This window comes from Dendrobates tinctorius, unplaced genomic scaffold (genome assembly GCF_039654945.1).
Source record: "Dendrobates tinctorius isolate UK_male_01 unplaced genomic scaffold, ASM3965494v1 ptg000084l, whole genome shotgun sequence".
NCBI lineage: Eukaryota > Metazoa > Chordata > Amphibia > Anura > Dendrobatidae > Dendrobates > Dendrobates tinctorius.
Genome location: NW_027361752.1, coordinates 44,429,251 through 44,452,950, shown reverse-complemented (window position 1 = coordinate 44,452,950; position 23,700 = coordinate 44,429,251). Strand labels below are relative to the sequence as shown.

At 44.1% G+C, this 23,700-nt stretch overlaps 1 protein-coding gene across 4 annotated transcripts in view; it reads right to left on the bottom strand.

Moving 5' to 3' along the window:
- Positions 1–23,700, bottom strand: part of SON (SON DNA and RNA binding protein) — a 154,911-nt gene that overhangs the window by 98,091 nt on the left and 33,120 nt on the right. For all 4 annotated transcript variants that reach the window (XR_012233959.1, XM_073584612.1, XM_073584613.1 and 1 more), the window contains one exon: positions 4,579–4,745. Coding sequence is in view for 3 of the 4 variants with exons in the window: in XM_073584612.1 (XP_073440713.1) it covers positions 4,579–4,745 (167 nt within the window). In the remaining variant the exon portion in view is untranslated. The remainder of the gene's footprint in view (positions 1–4,578; positions 4,746–23,700) is intronic.

The following is a 23,700-nucleotide window of genomic DNA, read 5'->3' as shown; positions in this document are numbered from 1 at the left end:
ACTGTGCCACCAGACGAGGGGGGAGCCGTCAAACGGAGTCTCCCCCGACGCTGCCTCCGGACCGCAGCCCCTGCCGTTCCCGAAGAGACCGCACAGGCGGATGCATGGCCCAGGTAAGATCCTGCAGGATCCTGCTCCATTTGGAACAGGAAACCAAAACTGAGGAGGAAAGGCGGACCGCCCCTTTTATCTTTCCTGTAGGGTTTCCTGTTCCAAATGGGCGGATCCGATACCTCCAGTGGGTGCTGTCGTGGCGAAGAGTAAAATAGGAAATTTTTGCTACCTGTTTTGTTGGAAGTATATAAGGCAGGGTTGGATAGAGGTGAACTTCCACTGTCCATGCGGGAGGCAATTATTGTTGTTCTCCCTAAGAAAGGCAAGGACCCTAGTGACCCGGCCTCGTATCGCCCAATCTCACTACTAACGACGGATGCAAAACTTCGGGCTAAAATGATGGCTAACCGTTTTAATAAATATAGTGCAAAAACCTCGGCACACAAAATTCAAATGAAACTCAAATGAGTGTGACTATAGACCAGAGTTTATTAATTCCAAAATATCATAAAGACCAATATTCCACAGAAAAAATTCGACGTTTCGGCTGTAGCGCCTTTTTCAAGAATTTATCTGCAGAGTAAGTAATATATGCACTTAATACATAAGAAATATACAGTCAAGTACTAATCGTACAAAAATAATAAATCATAATTAACACAAAATAAAGACTCAATACATTACAAAATACAAAAAGGATCCTAATCTCATTTTTGTTCCTTATGAATGATTGCAAAAAATTTCAAGAAAGCATCAATATACATGGTGCGCTCTATAGAAGTCCCTTATCCCGATATAACTAGATCCAAGCATACCTATTTTAAAGTCCGTGGATTGCGTGCACATACTCCATGGTGACCCGTGCGTCACAAACAATCGGCCTCTCACTTCGGCTTTTTCTGCCGACGGCGCATGCGCAGTTCTCTCTGAGGGCACAGATTCTTACCCCGGAAGTCTTTAGTTTCTCCGATATAAGAGAGCCGGGTTCTCTCATGGCAGAGACGGACCACACCGCACGGGTCACCATGGAGTATGTGCACGCAATTCACGGACTTTAAAATAGGTATGCTTGGATCTATTTATATCGGGATAAGGGACTTCTATAGAGCGCACCATGTATATTGATGCTTTCTTGCAATTTTTTGCAATCATTCATAAGGAACAAGAATGAGATTAGGATCCTTTTTGTAATCACTTATATGGAACATATCACTTTCATATATTGTACACCTGATAAATCTTTCCTGGTGACGCACTATGTCTTTTTGTATCAAATTATTCAATATGATTTTTCTTTTTTCTTCATAAGGCATTCCACACCTAAGTGACATGTATGATGAATTTGACTCTGATGTCCATGGATTATTATTTCCACAGGTATTATTCTGGGTTCATATTGACTATCTAATTTGATATGATACTCAATGTATTGAGTCTTTATTTTGTGTTAATTATGATTCATTATTTTTGTACGATTAGTACTTGACTGTATATTTCTTATGTATTAAGTGCATATATTACTTACTCTGCAGATAAATTCTTGAAAAAGGCGCTACAGCCAAAACGTCAAATTTTTTCTGTGGAATATTGGTCTTTATGATATTTTGGAATTAATAAACTCTGGTCTATACTCACACTCATTTGAGTTTCATTTGAATTTTGTGTGCCGAGGTTTTTGCACTATATTCAGTATTGTATTTTACCTCTGAGCACCTATTATAACAGTGAGCACCCCGTTTATCTATATAAACCGTTTTAATAAAGTTATAACATCTATAGTGCATGGGGATCAGGTAGGCTTTATGCCTAACAAGTCCACAGAGACGAATTTGAGGAGACTTTTTATTAATATGCAAGTGAAGGCGGATAGTGACGGGCATAGAGCGATCTGGTCGTTGGACAAAGCATTCGATAGCGTAGAATTGAAAAACTTGTGGGCTACGCTGCAGCACATGGGCTTTGGGGAAGTGTTTATCAAATAGGTTCAGTTGCTATATACTGCTCCAAGGGCCAAGGTACGTGTAAATGGGCAAATGTCTGAGGGGTTTTCCTTGTTTACAGGCACACGACAGGGATGCCCTTTATCCCCTTTATTGTTTGCTATAGCAATAGAGCCACTGGCAGCAGTGATTAGAAGGGACCAAAATATTGTAGGATTTAAATATGGGATACATGAGGAACAAGTGGCACTCTATGCTGACGACATGTTGCTATTTTTGGGAGATGCGGAAGGTTCCTTGGGGAGGGTGATGAGTGTTCTAGACGAATATGCCGGTATATCTGGGATCTGCATTAATTGGGATAAGTCCGTTTTGTTGCCGCTGGGTGGTGGGACTCTTGTAGTTCAGCAACCTCCGGGTTCAAGTGGTTACAGAATTCACTTACTTGGGCATTAGGGTAGGGTCTCAAATAATATTGAAGATTATGAAAGACTTAATTTGAACCCACTTCTAGGTAAATTTAAACAGAAAATTACAGCATGGAGGAAATTAAATTTAACAATGGCTGGGCGTGCTAACTTAATAAAGATGATACTTATGCCTCAGCTTTTGTATGTGCTACACAATGCACCGGTTTGGCTGCCTCAAAATAGATTTTATAAAATTAACGCCATTTTCCGTGATTTCATATGGAAAGGAGGTCAAGCTCGTATTAAGTTGGAACTGTTGCAAAGTCCAAAAGATGATGGAGGTTCGGCGGCTCCCAACCCATGGCTGTATTATATTGGGTCCCAATGCCAGCATTTGATAGGATGGGGGGGGATCATGATCTTATAAGCTCAGCGGGGAAGGTTATTTCTCATGTGATAGGGAGGGGCCCGCTGCTGGCTGCTCTGGAGGCGGGTAAATTTCGCCTGAATCCTAAAACGTTTCCAACTTTAGTGTTGATTGAAAAACTGCGGAAAAAAATAAAGCTTTGGAGGGGTATAGGGGAATACAGAAGATACACAGCCATTTGGTTTGACCCCTGGCTGACTGAACTGCTAAGTCTACGGAATGTTGAACAGTGGAGAAGAATAGGTATATGGTATGTGTCGCAGTTGCTAAATGGTGAGACAATTAAAACATTTGAAACACTTAGGGAAGAGTTCCCTTTGGAGCATACTATGTTTTACCAGTATCTGCAGCTGCGACACGCATTCTCTAAACCGTGGAGAAGGTCACCAATAGTGATACAAAATGACAGTATGTTGAATATGCTTGGCCCCCAGAGGGGTACTAGGGGTCTTATATCGATAATTTACAGGGGATTGCTGGGTACGTTTTTGGATAGACACCCATTGATGGCTAGATCCAAATGGACAAGGGATTTAGGAGACATATCGGATGAGCAGTGGGAGTCGGTTTTACAATATGTCCCTAGAATATCTGTAAGCGAATCTGGGAGGGTGTCACAGTTATACACTATACACAGAGTATACAGGACACCTGTGTGGATGAAAAGGGCTGGACTAAGGGCAGACTCTGGATGTCCGATATGTACGATGGATGAAGCAGATTTTCTTGATATGCTATGGTCTTGTCCAAGATTACAGGCATTTTGGATTGGGGTCCTGGATTTGGTGGAAAGAGTGACGGAAGCAAATATTACTCGAGATTCACTGACGTGTATTTTAGGACATGTAGAGGAGGTGGCGTCGGATGAATGGGGTAGGCTAGCAATAGCCAGATTGCTTTATGTTGCAAGAAAGACTATCACATTGCACTGGTTAGAGGAAAATCCTCCAACTAGGAAGGAATTTGTAAATAGCGTTAATTTTGTAATCCTTATGGAGCGAAGTATATACATGAAAAGAGGCAAGATGAACCACTACGAGAAAATCTGGGGGGGGCTGGTTGGACTTTCCGGGATTGGCTTCTGCAGAACTCGTCAAAAAGAGGTTATTGGGGTTATTAAAAAAAAAAAAAAGTGTACAACAATATAATGCATGGATAAGGATTGTAGATGCGTGACGGGGAAGGGGGGGGGGGGGTGTGTTTCTTGTTATGGGAAGGGGGAGGGATGTGTTTGGTGTATTTGCATTTATTAAAAAATGGGAAAAGTATTGTAATTTGTACTTTAATGTATACTTATGTATGTAATACTATCCTGTATGCTTTCTTGAATAAAAAGTATTTAAAGAAAAAAAAAATTGTAAAAATTCATACTTGCCTCTCGTGCAGGCGCCATTCCCGGGGACGACTTCTTCATGCTCAATTTGTCAGAAGGTGGAGACAGTGATGCCAGGGCAGACTGGGCACCGTGGTCATGTGCCACAACAACCACGCGAGCACCCCAGGATCGCGAGTGCTGACATAGTGGAAACGCAGACAGCACGGGAGGAGAGTACAAGTTTTTTTTTTATTTTATTGGGCCAAGCGTGGAGTATGACAAGGGGTTGTCCAAGTAGTAAACTTCTTTAATCCCTCCTGCTGTGGCCAATTTTTGTTTCTGAGCTTTGTTCAAGATATATACAGATGTGTATAATGCTTTCTTGAAAGCGATTCAGCCCGTGTAAACCGGTAATACATGATTACTCATTACCTGCATCCTGAGGTGCCACTATTTCCATGGGTTTAGACTCTGTGTCTTCAGGTTTAGTAACCGTTTCACTGCTGCCTTCATTCTGCATAGCACCTGCTGAACTTTCGGGAGCATTTTCCGTCTCCGGGGCGGGAAGTTCACCATTATGAGAGGCATCCATGTTTTCACTAAGGAAACAAGAACAATCATTGATACCAAGATGTGGCAAGTCCTTCAAAAAGCAGAAATATTATTGTTAGATTGCTTGTATAATTATTTACACAGTATAGTTTATTTACGCTATTTAAAAAAAAAAAAAAAAAATGCAAGTAACCCGTTTCCTGAATGGGTGCAGAAAATCTGCAACATCAAAAATTCACCAAAAACTCATGGGTGGTGGCCTTACCCTTTTTGCAGGGAGTGTATTTTTAATCACGGGGAAAAAAAACAGCTGTGGAGTCAGTTGCCTAAATATCTGATTCCTCTATTCTTCCACATTCTTGATACTGACTGACTCATGAAAAGCTCATGGATAGGAAGTAGTAACCGATTTAAAGTAATTCCAGTATTATATTTTCTGCAATGAATTTTTTATTGGTATTATTTTGAAGGCTTTTATTTTGGGGTTGAAATGTAGAAAAATCTAAGGGGTAACATTTCTCCTGGTGGAAAGTAACAAGCCGGACCTGGCATGTCAGAGTGAGGAGACTTACAGGCCATGCATGCTCCTATGGGAATTTAAATATGCAAACTGACTCTTCAGAGAAAGAGGAATTAAGACTATAGCGCCACTTACTGGAAGTAGCATTCCTAAAAGTCAGTATCAACCCTTTAACGAGCCTTGCCATATTACTCAGCATAAAAGCCAAACTGGAACCTCAATTTGCCGACATACCCCAGGGGCTTCTCACAAAGTTAGAAAATCATCAAAAATTGAATTTATTTCAGTTCTTCAATACAAAAAGTGACACTCATTATATAGTCATTACACACAGAGTGATCTATTTCAAGTGTTTATTTCTGAAAAGAAAAGAAAAACAGTAAGAAAACTTTATTCTTTAGGTCATTACTAGGGATGATTGAATAGCTTTGGATAGGTGCTTGTCCCAACAGTTATAGCGCTTACGGAATAGCTGCATCGGTAACCCAGATACCTGGAGCGCTCCCGATTATCAGCTGTTCGGCAACACATGCATGGAGAGCCCAACAAACAGGCTTCTCCATGCGTGTGTTGTGACTGTCATACAGCCGCAACACATGCAGCTGCTGCGCCGAACAGCTGATTATCGGGAGCGTTCCAGGTGTTCGATCATCCCTAGTTATTACATCTGCGTAAGTTTAACCCCTTAATGACCGCCGATACGCCTTTTAACGGCGGTAGTTAAGGGTACTTAAAAAGTGTATAGCGCCCCCCAAAGTCGAATTTTCTCCGGGGTCTCGGCTGCCGGGGGTAGTCGTGACCCCAGAGACCATGATTTGAGACGGATTTTACCAACCCCGTTTTAGCAATCGACGTAATTAATCGTATAACGGCGACCGCAAAAAAAAAAAAAAAAGTCCGATGTGCCATTTAATTTCTCTTTCCTCTGATGTGATTGCACATCAGGAGAGAGAGAAAAAGGCTCCCCGATACCCCTAAACCTAAATATCATGTAATTTTTTATTTTTTTTTTACTATTCTCAAAAAAAAAAACAACTTCGCTCACACACAGCAGTAGATAGAAATTGCAAAAAAAAGAATCCGGGGGATTGGGGGGGCGTGCAAATGTTTACCATAGTGCTCTATGTGTTGTAGTTCCTACTGGGGGAGAGACCCCATGGCACACCAGATGTTAGCACCCCTGGTGATGCCGGGCTAGGCTTCATGTGGCAACCACAAATTACATGGTCTATCACAGCTTACATAGTCTCAGAGCTAATCAAGAGGTGATCAGCTGATTGCTGAAGGCCAACCTATAGCTCAAAACAGGCTACTCATGTGTTAGATGTAATAACACACTGCTCCGATATTTCTGCAGTGATTACAACTTGCCATGAGCAGGTCAGACATAAGTAATTACTGACACCTTGGAGCCCCCTCTCTGGACAGTGGGGGAGAGCTGTACAGCAGAGAAGACAGTGCAATGAGAGGAGGAGGGTTGATAGATGGGTTTGTAATGTAGTCATGTTAAACTCAGCTGTGCTGTCCCTCCCCAACACTGACTGCTGTGACATTAACTGAACGGTGTTGGTCATCTGTTCTCTCCCTCCCAGCTCTTTTTAATCATGCAGGTGTTTAGACCCAGAGATCCGGGCTGTCATTTAATCTCTCACACTGAGAAACCTGCTCCGAGCTATGGTGGGGGAGTGTTCTTCTTTCCTGTGTTGCTGCCTGCTTATGATTGGCCAACAACATACATGGTGAGGAAGTACAAGCCTCCTGTGAAAAATCTGATAATGCCAACATGGCCTCAATGAAAAGCAATTCAATAGGTGCCAAATACTTTGACAATATCACTGCAATGGAAAGAATAAAAAAAAAAAATGTTCTATTCTGCTCTGCACCTATTACATGTGTCCAGTCCAACATGACAAATGTGGTGAAATGTCTAGTTCATATATATATATATATATATCTCATTTAAAAGGAACCTGTCACCAGGAATAACGCCGTTAACCTGCAGCAATATGGTCAATCTGCAGGTTAACATTATGATGCTGATCTTTATTCTCCCCGCCAATATTCGGCGGACACTGTGACGGCACCCTCGCCCTGACTGCCGCAATGTAGAGCCGGTGTCAGGAGCGTAGCTACAGCTACAAAGTGGGAAATGTTATGGAACAGCTCTGGAGGTGGCTTTGTACAGTCTTGGTTTTAGAGGGTCACAAAAACAACCCCAAAATCAAACAACTTACGAGGGGCGTTCATTAAAGATTTCCCCTGACCCACTTCTATTTATCACAGGACGCTGAAACTGCACATGTGTAATATGAGTCTATAGGTTATGTACAAATTTCAGAACTGATAACGGTCTTGATGTTACAGGTGCTGAAGTGGAGTGAGGTTTGATAATGGACCCAGTGGAATACAGAGAAGTCATCAAGTTCCTTTTCTTGAAAGGTTGCACACCAAAGGAGACGCTCGATGAGATGAAAGACGTTTATGGTGATGATTCCCCATCATATGATGTAGTCAAGAACTGGCATCATTTCAAATATGGTTGGACTTCGGTGCAAACAGCTCCAATTCTAGGACGACCCCACTCTGCTGTTGATGAACCAACCATCCAGTAAGTGTAGGTCGCCATTTTGGAAAATCGCCACGTAACCATTCCTCACAGAGCCTAAAATGTCAAGATTAGTGTGGGGTCCGGGGAAAAAAAAAAAAATTCATCCCAGACCATCTTCACATGCATAAGGTATCCGTTTGTTGGGTTCCCCGGCTGCTCACACCTTTCAAGAAGCAGGAACAAGTCGAATGCTCTCAGGCTCTACTGACGATGTGCCATGAAAACGAGGAAGACTTTTTCAACAGACTGATCACACAGGATGAAAGCAGGGTCCATCACTATGATCCTGAGACTTAAGTCCAGGCGTGCAATGGAAGCATCATGACTCACCGCGTACAAAGGCAGCATGTACCCAATCCTCGGCAAGTAAGGTCATGCTCACAGTATTTTGGGACCAGCACAGAGTAGTATTGATGGATTTCCTAGCAAAGGGTACCATGATCACTGGGCATACTATGCTTCACTGCTGCAAGAATTGTGGGAGACCAACAAAACCAAGAGACGTAGCATGGTCACCAAAGGTGTTCGCCTTCTAGAAGATAATGCACCAGTTAACAACTCACATGTTGCCCAAATGTAAGCATGCTCCTGTAGCTTTGAAATTCTACCACATCCCCCCTAATTCATCCGACCTCTCAAACTCTTGACTTCCACCTATTTCCAACATAGAAGTTATTTTTGAAAGGCAAGCATTTTCCAGATGAGACTCTGATTTCCGAAGTCACAACGTGGCTTTTGAAGCAATCATAGAATCGTAGAGTTGGAAGGGACCTCCTGGGCCATCTGGTCCAACCCCCTGCTCAAAGCAGGATTTGCTAAATCATCCCAGTCAGATGTCTGTCCAGCCTCTGTTTGAAGACTTCAATTGAAGGAGAACTCACCACTTCTTGTGGCAGCCTGTTCCACTCATTGATCACTCTGTCAAAAAGTTTTTTTCTAATATCTAATCTCTGTCTCCTCCCATTCAGTTTCAACCCATTGCTTCTAGTCTTTCCTTGTGCAAATGAGAATAAAGATGATCCTTCTGCAATGTGACAGCCCTTTAGACATTTGTAGACAGTTATTAAGTCTCCTCTCAGTCTTCTCTACTGCAAGCTAAACATTCCCAAATCATGCAACCTTTCCTCATAAGACAGGGTTTGCAGACCGGTCACCATTCTGGTCGCCGTTTTCTGAACTTGCTCCAGTTTGTTGATGTCTTTTTTAAAATGTGGCGCAAAAAACTGGACACTGTATTCCAGATGAGGTCTGACCAAAGAGGAGTAGAGGGAAATAATGACTTCACGTGATCTAGACTGTATGCTTCTGTTAATACATCCTAGAATTGCATTTGCCTTTTTTGCTGCTGCATCACACTGTTGACTCATATTCAGTCTGTGATCTATCAGTATACCCAAGTCTTTTTCACATGTGCTGTTGCTTAGCCCTATTCCTCCCATTCTGTATATGCTTTTTTCATTTTTATTGCCCATATGTAGTACTTTGCATTTTTCCCTGTTAAAAACCATTCTGTTAGTTGCTGCCCACTGCTCCAGTTTATTTATATCTTTTTGAATCCTCTCTCTCTCTTCTCTAGTATTAGCTATCCCTCCTAGCTTTGTGTCATCAGTAAATTTAATCAGTTTACCCTCAATTCCTTCATCTAAATCTTTGATAAAGATGTTGAACAATACAGGGCCCAGGAGAGAGCCCTGTGGTACCCCACTTGAGAGATTCTTCCAAATGGATGTGCAGCCATTTACGACCACTCTTTGGGTCCGATCACTAAGCCAGTTATGAATCCACCTAACAGTTGCCTTGTCCATTCCATACCTAGTCATTTTTTCAATAAGGATTGTGTGAGATACTTTGTCAAATGCTTTGCTGAAGTCAAGATATACTATTATCTACAGCATTTCCCTGATCCACCCAATCAGTGATTCTGTCATAGAAGGAAATAAAGTTATTCTGACATGACTTATTAGTTACAAACCCATGCTGACTTTGTTTAATCACTTCATTCTTATCCAGGTACTGACATACAAGGTTAATAATTTGTTCAAAGATCTTTCTTGGTATAGAAGTCAGACTCACCGGCCTATAGTTGCCTGGCTCCACCTTCTTCCCCTTTTTGAAGATAGGAACAACACTTGCTCTTCTCCAGTCTTCTGGGACTTCTGTTCTCCAAGAATTTTTAAAGATTATGGAGAGGGGTTCAAAAATTTCTTCTGCTATCTCCTTCAGTACTCTGGGGTGTAATTCATCTGGACCTGGAGACTTGAATTCATTTAGGTTAGCTAAGTGTTTCCTCACTATCTTTCTGTTTATATATATCCTGGATGCTTCTATTCCCTTAATAGGACAGTGAAGAACAGTTGATGTTACATTTCCTTTTTGAGAGAAAATAGATGCAAAATACAGGAAAGATGTATATCTTTGTACCGTGTTAGCCAGTGGATAGAAAAATATTCAGGATTGAGAGTCCTCAGTAGTTGATACCTTTTAATGGCTAACTGAAAAGATGGTAATACATTGCAAGCTTTCGAGACTACTCAGGTCTCTTCATCAGGCTAGACTAATACAAAATCTGAAGTCACATATTTATGCACAATACAGCCTAGAAAAAATGCAATAGATAAGACAAGTGACGTGAAGCAGAACTATCAATATGGGAGAGGGAGAAACATAAATATAAACATTGGACCAGTTCATAGATAAGGAGTCTGGATGTTTTATGGTCCTCTGATTGGGGTCTAGTTCTGTGTTGCCCCGCAAGGTTTTAAAAGGAAATTCCTTAATTGATGTAAAAAGACATAAATCCATGCGACACATTCATTCCAGCACTGAGAGTGTCAAAGTTCGTCATAAATTTGTACTCCCAAACTCGTCTCTCTCTCTGAGATGTGAAGTTACCTTTCAATACCAGTAATTTCATATCCATGCTGCTGTGATCAGGGATACAGAAATGTTTTGCCACAGGTAGATCCATTCTTTTTTCTCTTATAGTGTGACGATGAGCATTCATCCTTGTTCTAAGCTTTTGCCCTGTCTCCCCCACATACAGACCCCCAGTTGGACATTTAGTACAAATAATTAAGTACACCACATTAGATGTAATGCAGGTGAAAGTATCTGGGATCTTGTAGTCCTGATGTGAGTTGGGGATCTTTATCTTGTCCGTGGTCATTATAAATGGACAGGTTTTACATTTTTTCTGGTTGCAAGGAAAGGTTCCTGCAGCTGTTGGAGAGGACAGGGAGCTTCTGACAATGATGCTTCTTAAATTTGGGGGCTGCCTAAAACACAGTAGTGGGGGGTCTGGAAAAATGGATTTTAATCGGGCATCTTTTTGTAGTAAAGGTTGTAATTTCCGTGCAGCTCCCCTTAGCACCTCCAGATTTGGGTTGTAGGTGACTACTAGAGGCACTCGGTTATTTTCTTCTTTAGCTTTGTAATGTAGCAGGTGATTCCTTGACAATCTGGTGGCTCTTGTAATTTGGTTTTCAATTGTTCTTGGATGGTAACCCTGATTCAAAAAGGTCTTTTTGAGGCGACCAAGGTGTTTGTCTCTATCCATGGGGTTGGAACATATACGATTGTATCTGATGGCTTGGCTATAGATAATAGAGTTCTTTATGTGTTTTGGATGGAAACTGTCCCATTTAAGGTATGTTGGACTGTCGATTGGCTTCTGATACAGGGATGTCTCTATTTCATTGTTTTTTAGCTTAATGATGGTGTCCAAAAAAATTAATCTCGGTACTGGAGTAGTTGAGTGTTAAATTGATGGTGGGATGAAATTGATTAAACTGTTCGTGGAACGTCTTTAGCTGTTGCTCAGACTCCGTCCAGATGATTAAAATATCATCAATGAAGCGGTAGTAGCCCAGGGGCCTGATGGGGCATGAGGACAAAAAATCGCTTTCAAGCTTGGCCATGAAAAGATTTGCATACTGTGGAGCCATTTTACTTCCCATAGCTGTGCCAGTCTCCTGTAGATAGATCCTGTTGTCAAATTCAAAGTAATTGTGGGTGAGGATGAATTTTATAAGTTTCACCACAGCATCAGCATCAGTCCCTGTGTTTTCCATGAAGAATTTGCAGGCATGTAAACCATCTTGGTGTGGGATATTAGAGTACAAAGATTCCACATCCATGGTGGCCAGGATGGTTCCTTCTGGTAGAGGACCTATTGCTGCTAGTTTATTCAATAGGTCAGTTGTGTCCTGAATGTAGCTGGATGTATCCTTCACCAGTGGTTTAAGAATACCCTCTATCCATCCAGATACCTGCTCAGTGAGGGTGCCCACACATGAAATAATTGGTCTTCCTGGATTTCCAGATTTGTGGATTTTGGGAAGCATGTAGAATGTCCCTATTCTTGGAGTCTCTGGTATCAGGTCATCGCCAGCTCTTATGGACTGGTCAGGCAGACAAGAAACCAACTTGTTTAGTTCCTTGTAATAGTCCTGTGTAGGATCCGACTCCAATTTTCTATAGTAGCATGTGTCCATAAGTTGCCTGTTTGCTTCCTTCATGTAGTCTGATGTATTCATCATGACTATTGCACCTCCCTTGTCAGCAGGTTTAATGATGATTTCTTTGTTGGTTTTTAAAGACTGTATGGCCTTTCTCTCCTGGGCACTGATGTTGGATGCTTGTCTCCTGTTAGTGTCTATGATTGTGGATTTTATCAAATGTCTGAAGGAGTCTATATATTTATCCAAATGAGGGTTGCGTCCAGGTGGAGGTGTCCAGTCTGACCTTTTCCTAGTTGTTACGATCCCTTTTCCTTCGGTCTGAGTGTTTTCTGAATCTTCTGTATCATTGAAATATTCCCTCAGGCGCAGTCTCCTGAAATACTGTTCCATATCACTGCAGAGTTCAGTTTTATCTAGGGCCTTAGTGGGACAAAATGAGAGTCCTCTAGAAAGCACGGCCAGTTCCACTTTGTTGGGTTTATAATCTGAGAGATTGATGACACAGTTAGATGCTTTTGTGTCTGGAATGGAGTGGTTGTCCAAGTTGTCAGGTTTTGGATTTGTTTTGTATCTGTTTGTATCTAATTTGTATCTAATTCCCAAAGGACTCTGGATTACAAACCCAATTCTTCATACCTACAATACCCATTATGCACAAAACCTTTGTCACAGGACTTCTGAGAGACTAAGGAACCACCTTTTACATGTCTGCTACAGCATAAGGAGTAAAGTCCAGGGGCAATTTGAAACTCTGAGGAAAACACTTACAGAAAGCACAGAGCAAAAATTACAACAATACTACAACAAACTACGGACCTTTCTGGTTCATAACAAGGAAAAGAAACTACACAGACTGCGTCTCAATTCAGGACTCTATACAAACAGATACAAAACAAATCCAAAACATCATCGTATGAAGATGGGAGGCGCCGGACCGGACTGGACCGCGACACCCACCGCCCCCGCCCCCCGGTGAGTATAATCTAAACTTGTTTATCTTATCTTTCAGGTTACATTGGGGGCTTATGTACAGCTTTACAGAATGCTGTATAAGCCCCTGATGGCTGTGTCGGCAGCTGATAGGGATAAAATGGGGTGACAGATTCCCTTTAATGTGTGCGGGAACAACCAAGATTCAAATGCCGTTTTAATTTGCCATCTACTATTTTTCAGTGGGTGATTTTTTTGTCATCAGCATTCTGCCTTTACTATTAGTACAAGACCTTCCTTTCCCTCACTTTTAAGCATGCATTACTAGTCACTGTCCAAAAGTTTGCCTGCCCTAAACCAAAAGCTTGCCTCTATATCAAGCCCATATTCTGGGTCACAGACAGGAGAGTAAAAGCTTCCCGCCGACAGGCAAGGAGCCGCCCCCACTTCCCGCCGACAGGCAAGGAGCCGCCCCCCAGAGAGGCAAGGAGCCGCCCCACTTCCCGCAGAGAGACCAAGACCTAGCATTAGCCAGAATTATTTGGTCAAAGATTATTCAACCATCAACTTTATATCTGATGTCACCTCAATGCTGTTATACTACATATACAAGATTTGCCCTGTTGATAAGACAGGGAATAACTTTTCAATTGACAAAGATTCGATTGTTGGGACCCCACTGAACCACAGGAAGATGCTCGTGGAGTCTCGCCATAATGGAGTGAAAGTCAAGCATATGCTCCACTCATTCGCTTTGTGACTGCCAGAGATTGCCAAGCTTCAAAGGTCTGTTCTCAGGGTAAGGATTTAGGAGTCAGATATTTTTTGGATATTTATTCTGACTAGCCTATCAATATACATTAACACACCTAGATACAAGTAGATAGAGGTGACCAACCTATGTGCACATTATAGCACCAGTCCTTCAGGCTTTATCATTTGTCATATAAACAGAATGACAACGACCAAGTTATAATGTGTCAGCAATACTAACGATTACGTGCCGGTATAAACACAACAGGATCCAAATACACATGAAACGCACAGTAGATCTCCCACAACATGTAATTACAGTCATTATACTGCCATCATCCTCATTCTTTTCCATTAGCAGCTACGACAGTCAGGTTCTCTAATGACTTCTTGTAAATAAGGTTTTCTGAGCAGCGCACATATGAATGTGGACCAAAGTCTAGGAGAGGGTAATGCTGCCCGCTAGACAGGCTGATGACGTAATGACGTACTACCTCAACACACCCCACCCATCTACGTTCCACAGCAAATCACAGAGGTTAGTGTGGGGGAAGGAGTAACCAGGTGAGATGAAACCCTCACAGGAGAGAGATGGGGGAATATTCAGCTGCCGCTACATAGTGACCTGTGGATAAGTTCAATGTGATGCTGCCAGTCAGCACAAACACAGTTACTCAGTATATTGGTGGGGTTGATACTTTTTTTTTTGCATTCGCTGCTCAGTTTCTTTAACATTTTAAAGGGGTTGCCAAGAGTAATTAAAATAAGGTTGTTCCCTTCCAAAAACGGCACACTTCTAGAGAACTGTGGATAGGCTTAAGGAAGCCAGTAGCCATGTGTTTTTAATCTCGACACAACAACTTTATGGACGTGGACAGTTTTCGGTCCCAAGAAGAATGCAAATTATTTTTTGGAAATAAATATTATATATATATATATATATATATATATATATATATATATATATATACATATACATACATACATACATATATATATATATACATACATACATACATATATATATATACACACATAAGACGCACCCCTATTTTCAGAAGGAAAATAGGGAAAAAAATAATAATGTGTCAAATGGGGGTCCGTCTTACAGTCCGAATTCAGCTTACCTGGGAAGGGATCCGGCACAGGTGGAGAAGTAGTCACAGGGGTCATTCAGTGGTCCAGGCGCGTGCGGTGGCGGCGGCTCTGTGCTGGGGCAGGGGCAGCTGTGCTGGGGCAGGGGCAGCTGTGCTGGGGCAGGGGGGCTCTGCGGTGGTGGCAGCGGGCTGTGCTCTGGTGCAGGGGCGGCGGCTCCGCCAGCGTTTCTTCTCAGCCCGGACGCCGGCAAGATGGCCGCCGGTCCGGGGACGGCGCATGCGCAGCTTCAGATCTCGTGCCGAGATCTCGGGGGACGAGATTCAAATCTCGGCAACGAGATCTCGTCCTCCGAGATCTCGGGACGAGATCTGAAGCTGCGCATGCGCCGTCCCCGGACCGGCGGCCATCTTGCCGGCATCCATGCTCCCGGAGGCCACCGCAACATGGCGGCGCCCAGCAAGGGGTGTGCGGGGGCCTCCGGGCTGAGAAGAAACGCCGGCGGAGCCGCCGCCCCTGCACCGGAGCACAGCCCGCTGCCACCACCGCACCGCAGAGCGCCGCCCGCTGCCACCAGCGCACCAGGTACCGTGCATTGCGACCATAAGACGCACCCCCCACTTTCCCCCAAAATTTTTGGGGAAAAAAGTGCGTCTTATGGTTCGAAAAATACGGTATATATATATATATATATATATATATATATATATATATATATATATATACATACACATACACACACACACACACACACATACATACACACACATACTGTGTTCCAAATTATTATGCAAAAAGTTTAGGAGTGGTACGGCTAGAATTTTTTTGTTTCTCATTTAAACTCATTGATGGTGATGTGTGTCAGTGCTCTTTATATCACTGAAAGCAACTGCAGATACCTGTGCAAATTAGTTTGGCAGGTGTGTCCAAATAAAGGCAAGACTACTTAAGAAGGCTGTTCCACATTATTAAGCAGCCTACATTTATTGCCAAAATGGGAAAGAAAAAGGATGTGTCGGCTGCTGAGAAGCAACAAATTGTGGAGTATTTAGGTCAAGGCATGACTGCAATCAACACTGCCAAGACACTTCATCGTGATCATCGCACAATCGAGAAGTATGTAGCGGATTCCCAGCACACGTGTGCGTGCTGATAAGGAAAAACTGAGGACTCTTTCCAACAGGCAATTGCGTCAGGTTAAAAGAGCAGCTGCAAAAATGCCTTGTCATAGCAGCAGACAAGTTTTTGAAGCTGCTGGTGCCTCCAACGTCCCCGAACAAGATGCAGGGTCCTTCAGGGGTTTGCAGCTGTGCGTAAGCCATCCTGTCTACCACCTCTATCCACTGCACACAAGCAGAAACGGCTCCAGTGGGCCAAACGATACATGAAGACTGACTTCCAAACTGTTCTGTTCACCGATGAGTGCCGTGCAACGCTCGATGGTCCAGATGGATGGAGTGGAGGATGGCTGGTTAATGGACACCCCATGAAAACACGGCTAAGGCGCCAACAAGGAGGAGGTGGAGTAATGTCTTGGGCTGGAATCATGGGGAGAGAGATTGTCGGCCCCTTTAGGATCCCTGAAGGGGTAAAGATGAACTCCATAATCTATGTGGAGTTTCTAAAACAGCACTTCCTGCCATGGTTCAAGAGGAAGAACCGTGCTTTCCGCAGCAAGATCATTTTCATGCATGATAATGCCCCGTCTCATGCTGCAAATAACACATCTGCATCTCTGGCTGCTATGGGCATAAAAGAGGACAAACTTATGGTGTGGCCACCATCTTCCCCTGACCTCAACCCCATTGAGAACCTCTGGAGCATCATCAAAAGGAGTGTCTATGATGGTGGGAGGCAGTTCACATCTAAGCAACAGCTCTGGGAGGGTATTCTGTCCACATGCAAAACAATTGAAGCACAAACCATCCAAACACTGACAAATTCAATGGACGAGAGAGTTCACAAGCTTCTTTCCAATGTGCAAATGTAACATCACCTAGAATAAAGTTTTGACTTGAAAACAGTTTGACTTCATTCTGTAATAAGCTGATAATGCCTATTTCACAATTGACCTTTTTTGTTCAAAATAAAAATAAAAAAGGTTGAAAACTCTGCTGTGCATAATAATTTGGAACATGCATTGAGTGTTTCTTATTTTTAAAAATATACTGTTTTCATAGGCAGTTTGTTCAAAAACATTGCAATTATACTAGAATATTAGATGACTGGAAAATAATGACTGCAATTCATATAGGTAATTTAGAGAAAATATGAGGAAATATTTTTTGCACAATAATTTGGAACAGTGTATACAATATATATATATATATATATATATATATATATATATATATATATATATATATATATATATATATATAGCTGAAGAGCCCAGCGCTGCCCGGTCATAGTAACTAACTGTGGTTAGTTATAGCAAATTATAATTATCCTCCATCCCATAGTCCCATGCCCATATACCCATCATACATATCCACGATCCCATAGGCCCGTGCCCATATACCCATCATACATATCCTCCATCCCATAGTCCCATGCCCATATACCCATCATACACATTTGCCATCCCATAGTCGAGTGCCTATATACCCATCACACATCCTTCATCTCATAGTCCCATGCCTATATACCCATCATACATATCCTCCATCCCATAGTCCAGTGCCCATATACCCATCATATATACTCGCCATCCCATAGTCCCGTGCCCATATACCCGTCATACATATCCTCCATCCCATAGTCCCATGCCCATATACCCATCATACATATCCTCCATCCCATAGTCCCATGCACATATACCCATCATACATATTCTCCATCCCAAAGTCCAGTGCCCATATACCCATCATACATATCCTCCATCCCATAGTCAAGTGCCCATATACCCATCTCACATCCTCCATCCCATAGTCCCATATACCCGTCATACATATCCTCCATCCCATAGTCGAGTGCCCATATACCCATCACACATCCTCCATCCCATAGTCCCATGCCCATATACCCATCATACATATTCTCCATCCCATAGTCGAGTGCCCATATACCCATCACACATCCTCCAACCCATAGTCCCATGCCCATATACCCATCATACACATCCTCCATCCCATAGTCCCGTGCCCATATACCCATCATACATATCCTCTATCCCATAGTCGAGTGCCCATATACCCATCACACATCCTCCATCTCATAGTCAACCATTATGACATCATAATGAGCGGTGGGGCTTGCAACCTATGATGACATAAGCGTTGCCATGGCAACCATTGTGACATCATAATGAGGGGCAGGGCTTGATACGCACACACTGTTTCCCCATTATGTAGATAGGGGCAATATGACCTCATAATGAGGGGCGGGGCTTGACGCGCACACACTTTTTCCCCAGTATGTAGATACGGGCAAAACTGTTTGGTGAATTGGAAGGCGGGGTTAAAATTTCGCCTCACAACATAGCTTAGGATGCTCTCAGGGTCGAAACGTGTGACTGTGCCAAATTTTGTGGCTGTAGCTGCGACGGTGCGGATGCCTATCACGGACATACACACACACACATACATACACACTTTGAGCTTTATATATTAGACTAGCTGAAGAGCCCGGCGCTGCCCGGGCATAGTAACTAACTGTGGTTAGTTATAGCAAATTATAATTATCCTCCATCCCATAGTCCCGTGCCCATATACCCATCATACATATCCACCATCCCATAGGCCCGTGCCCATATACCCATCATACATATCCTCCATCCCATAGTCCCATGCCCATATACCCATCATACATATCCTCCATCCCATAGTCCCATGCCCATATACCCATCATACATATTCTTCGTCCCATGCCCATATACCCATCATACATATTCTTCGTCCCATGCCCATATACCCATCATACATATTCTCCATCCCATAGTCCCATGCCCATATACCCATCATACATATTCTCCATCCCATAGTCCCATGCCCATATACCCATCATACATATTCTTCGTCCCATGCCCATATACCCATCATACATATCCTCCATCCCATAGTCCCGTGCCCATATACCATCATACATATCCGCCATCCCATAGACCTGTGCCCATATACCCGTCATCAGGGCCGGATTATAGGCAGGGCAGGCGGGGCTTCAGCCCCGGGGCCCCCACCACAAGAGCTTCTAAGGGGGCCCCCACCACATTCCTGCTGGCTGCTGCAATGGCACTCCATCTTCTCCCCACCTAAAAGTGAGTGACCGTGGGGGCGGCATTATGTGCTCTGCTACCAGCAGCATCTACAAGTAGCGTGAACGCTGATGCTGCTGGTAGCGTGCAAAGGCTTGTGATGAGATCACAGGAGGTAAGGTGTCAGGGCCCCCGATCATGTGACCCCTGTCTCCTCCCCTCCTGTGACCTCATCACAGGTCCTGTGCGCACAGCACAGAGCACTGAGAGCAGCCATGTATGTGGAGTGCGGCTCTGCAGGTGGAGGTCGGTGCTGGAGGCTCCATTATTCTCTATGTGGAGTGTGGCTCTGCATGTGGAGGTAGGTGCTGGAGATTCCCCATTACTGGGCAGAGGGGGCAGTAACCTTTTCAGAGCTGAGACTATCTTGGTGCTTTTTTGTTGTCACTTTGTAAGAATCATAGCATTTTGTTCCTTGTACATGTGACCCAAGTATGGAAAACAGGAAGTAACAAAACACATATTGCAATGTCCCTTTCCTGTCCCCACATACAGTATAATTTTCCCACAGTATCACGTCCCCACATAAAGTTTAATGTTCCCACAGTATCACCATCCCCCCACATACAGTATAATGTTCCCCACTACCGTCACCCCCACACAGTATAATATTCACACAGTATAATATTCCCACAGTACTGCCATCCCCCACACAGTATAATATTCACACAGTATAATATTCCCCCAGTACCGCCATCCCCCCCATACACAGTATAATGTTCCCCCAGTACCCAGTATCAGCCCTTGGTTTATGCAGGACTCTGCTGTATGTGCTGGTTCTCATCGTCCTGGATGAGGTTAAGTTTGTGTGGGGTCAGGGAGGGTTTACAGGGTGGATATAGCAGAGACGTGTGTGTACAAGGTGTACGTAGCGGAGCCGTGTGTGTGTGTGTATGTATGAGGTGTACGGAGCAGAGCCGCGAGTGTGTGAGGTGTACTGAGCGGAGCCGCACGTGTACGGAGCTGAGCCCCACGTGTGTGTATGGAGCGGAGCTGCGTGTGTGCAAGGTGTGTGGAGTGGAACCGCATGTGTACGAGGTTTGCGGAGTGGAGCCATGTGTGTACTGAGTTGAGCAGTGTGTGTGCAAGGTGTACAGAACGGAGCCGTGTGTATGAGGCATAAAAAGCGGAACCGTGTGTGTATGATGTATGCAGTGCCATACGTGTACAAGGTGTATGGTGGGGAGCATTCATACCTCCCAGCGAGACAGTCCCGATTTTGAGAGATACTGCCCCGGCTGGGAGTTTACTTTTCGTGCGGACACAGGAGTACACGGCGGAGCCCCGAGGAGCACTTTAAAATTCGCATGTGACGTTCCCCCGGAAGTGACGTGCTAGAAGCTGACCGGAAATTAGGTAATTTCGGGAGGAGATTGTGACGGAACCATGGAGGCACTTTAGGGAATGCTTCAGATCCATCACCATGTCCTCCTCCAACAGCGCGGACAGCAGGATCGCCTTGAACTTGGGGATGTCGGCCATGTGAGCGGATCGTTATATTTCCTGCATCGGGAGGCTCAGGTGGGCACTACAGTGGGAGCCGGGCTGCTATAGTATCTTTATAGAATCTTTCTATCTCTGTTTCTTTATCTCTCTAATCTTTCTTTTTTTTTTTTCTCTCTCTCTCTCTCTCTCTCTCTCTCTCTCTCTCTGTTTTCTTCTTTCTTTTCTTTCTTTCTCTGTTCTTTCTTTCCATTCTTTCTCTCTCTGTTCTTTCTTTCTCTGTTTTCTTTTTTCTCTGTTCTTTCTTTGTCACGCCTCCTGTCCTGTGGATCTCCTCTGCCTGCTCGCCGCGTTCACGAGCATCGTGCGCCCGCCGCCTGCTGTGTACCCGCCAATCAACTCTGCAGCGCCACGGTGATTAACCCCCTTGCCTCCAGGCTCCAGCTAGCTATATATTGATCGGGGGAGCTGTATGCGCGAGAGGGGAGCAGTACATTTGGGCCTGTATACCTGGAGGAGGGAACTGTATAAAGACGAAACATTGGAGAACTGTATAACCTTGGGGGGGGGGGGAGGAGACAGCTGCCTGTATACCCTTGTAGGGGGCAAGAGCTGTATACCCATTGGGGGGGGGGGGGGGGGGAGTTGTATTCCCATGGGGGGGAAAGCTGCCTGTATACCCTTGTAGGGGGCAAGAGCTGTATACCCTTGCGTGGGGGGGGAGCTGTACTCCGGAGATAATACAATAGAGAGCATATTGTTATACAGTAGTTAGCAACAATTGCTGCCGGTGGTGAAAACTTTCCCTTTCTGCATTTTTATTATTCCTTGGCTGTCTTAACATTGGGTTCAATAAAAAAAATGTGAGTAATTCTGTCTATAATTGGACTGCTTTGAGTTATCCTGGACTGTATCTCTATTGTAGTACTGTAAATCTGAATGTGGCAGAACAAGAGGATAAGATTAGATTGTACATCTGAGTGCTACAGTTCGCGCTCTACTGTTATGGCTAAAATGTTAATGATATGGGGGCCCCCACCAAATTTTCTGCCCAGGGGCCCCCACCAACCTTAATCCGGCCCTGCCCGTCATACATATCCTCCATCCCATAGTCACATGCCCATATACCCATCACACATCCTCCATCCCATAGTCCAGTGCCCATATACCCATCATACATATCCTCCATCCCATAGTCCAGTGCCCATATACCCATCACACATCCTCCATCCCATAGTCCCGTGCCCATATACCCGTCACACATCCTCCATCCCATAGTCCCGTGCCCATATACCCATCACACATCCTCCCATAGTCAACCATTATGACATCATAATGAGGGGCGAGGCTTGATACGCACACACTGTTCCCTCATTATGCAGATAGGGGCATTATGACATCATGAGGGGCGGGGCTTAACACACAGACACTTTCCCCCATTATGTAGATGGGGGCAAAATTGTTTGGTGAATTGGTACGCGCGGTGTTAAAATTTCGCCTCACAACATAGCTTAGGACGCTCTCGGGGTCCAGACGTGTGACTGTGCCAAATTTTGTGGCTGTATCTGCGACGGGCGGATGCCTATCCCGGACATACACACTTTGAGCTTTATATATGAGAATATATATATATATATATATATATATATATATATATATATATATATATATATATATATATATATATATATATACACACACACACATATATACATACACACGCCACACTGCCTTTCAGGGCTTATGTACAGCATTCTATAATGCTATAGCTAAGCCCCCGATCAGACCTGAAAGATGAGAAAAAGAACTTATTATAGTCACCTGGGGGTCCGACCGGTCTGATAGGTGTTGTAGGTCCGGCACCTACCATCTTCTTGCGATGCCGCCCTCCTGCTTGCTTCATGGCTCCACGGCATCGCGCTCCTGCACAGGCGTACTTAACTGCCTTGTTGGGGGCAGAACAAAGTACTGCAGCGCGCAGGGCCTCGCTGGCCTTTCCCGACACCTGTGCACTACAGTACTTTGGTCTGCCCTCTACAGGGCAGATAAGCAAGACTGCACAGTAACGAGATGCCGGGGAGCCATGAAGCAGACAGGACTCAGAGGGCGGCGATCATAAGAAGGGAGGTGCCGGACCCAGACCAGCGACACCCATCAGACCAGACGGACCCCCAGGAGAGTATAAAAGTTATTTTCTTATCTTTCGGTCGGATAGGAGGCTTATTTACAGCATTACAGAATGCTGTAGGCAAGCCCTGAAAGGTGGTGGCCGCATCTTATATTAGCCAAAACAGATACAGGTTCGCTTTAAAAATCCGGATTATCCAAGTCTGACTCTGCAATGATGTTTAACCCCTTTCTGACATCAGACGTACTATCCCGTCCATGGACGGGATAGTACGTCTACCGCGATCAGCGGCGCCCACGTGGTGAGCACCGCTGATCGCGGCCGGGTGTCAGCTGATTATCACAGCTGACACAATGTGTCAGGGGCGGTCACGGACTGCCCCCGACACGTTAACCCCTTGCACACCGCGATCAAACATGATCGCGGTGTACCGGGGGTTAAAGGGAAGCATCGGCAGGGAGGGGGATCCCTCCGTGCTTCCCTGAGCCCCCCACGGCAGCGCAATGTGCAGCGCTGCTGCGGGGGGCTCCTTTCCTGCAGGCCCCCGAATCCAAGATGGCGACGGGGGCCTTCGGGGGCCTGCAGGAAGCTGGCTTCCTCAGTGCCTGCAAAGCGCAGGCATGAGGAAGCCTTCTGCACTGCCTGTGACAGATTGCTGATCTGTCACAGTTATGTCCCACCTGGGACTATTTAATAAAGTTTAAAAAAAAAATAAAAAAAAGTGTTAAAATAAATTAAAAAAAAAAAAAAAAAAAAAAAAAAAAAAAAAAAATCGCCAAATAAATTAGAAAAAAAAAAAAAAAAAAATATTCC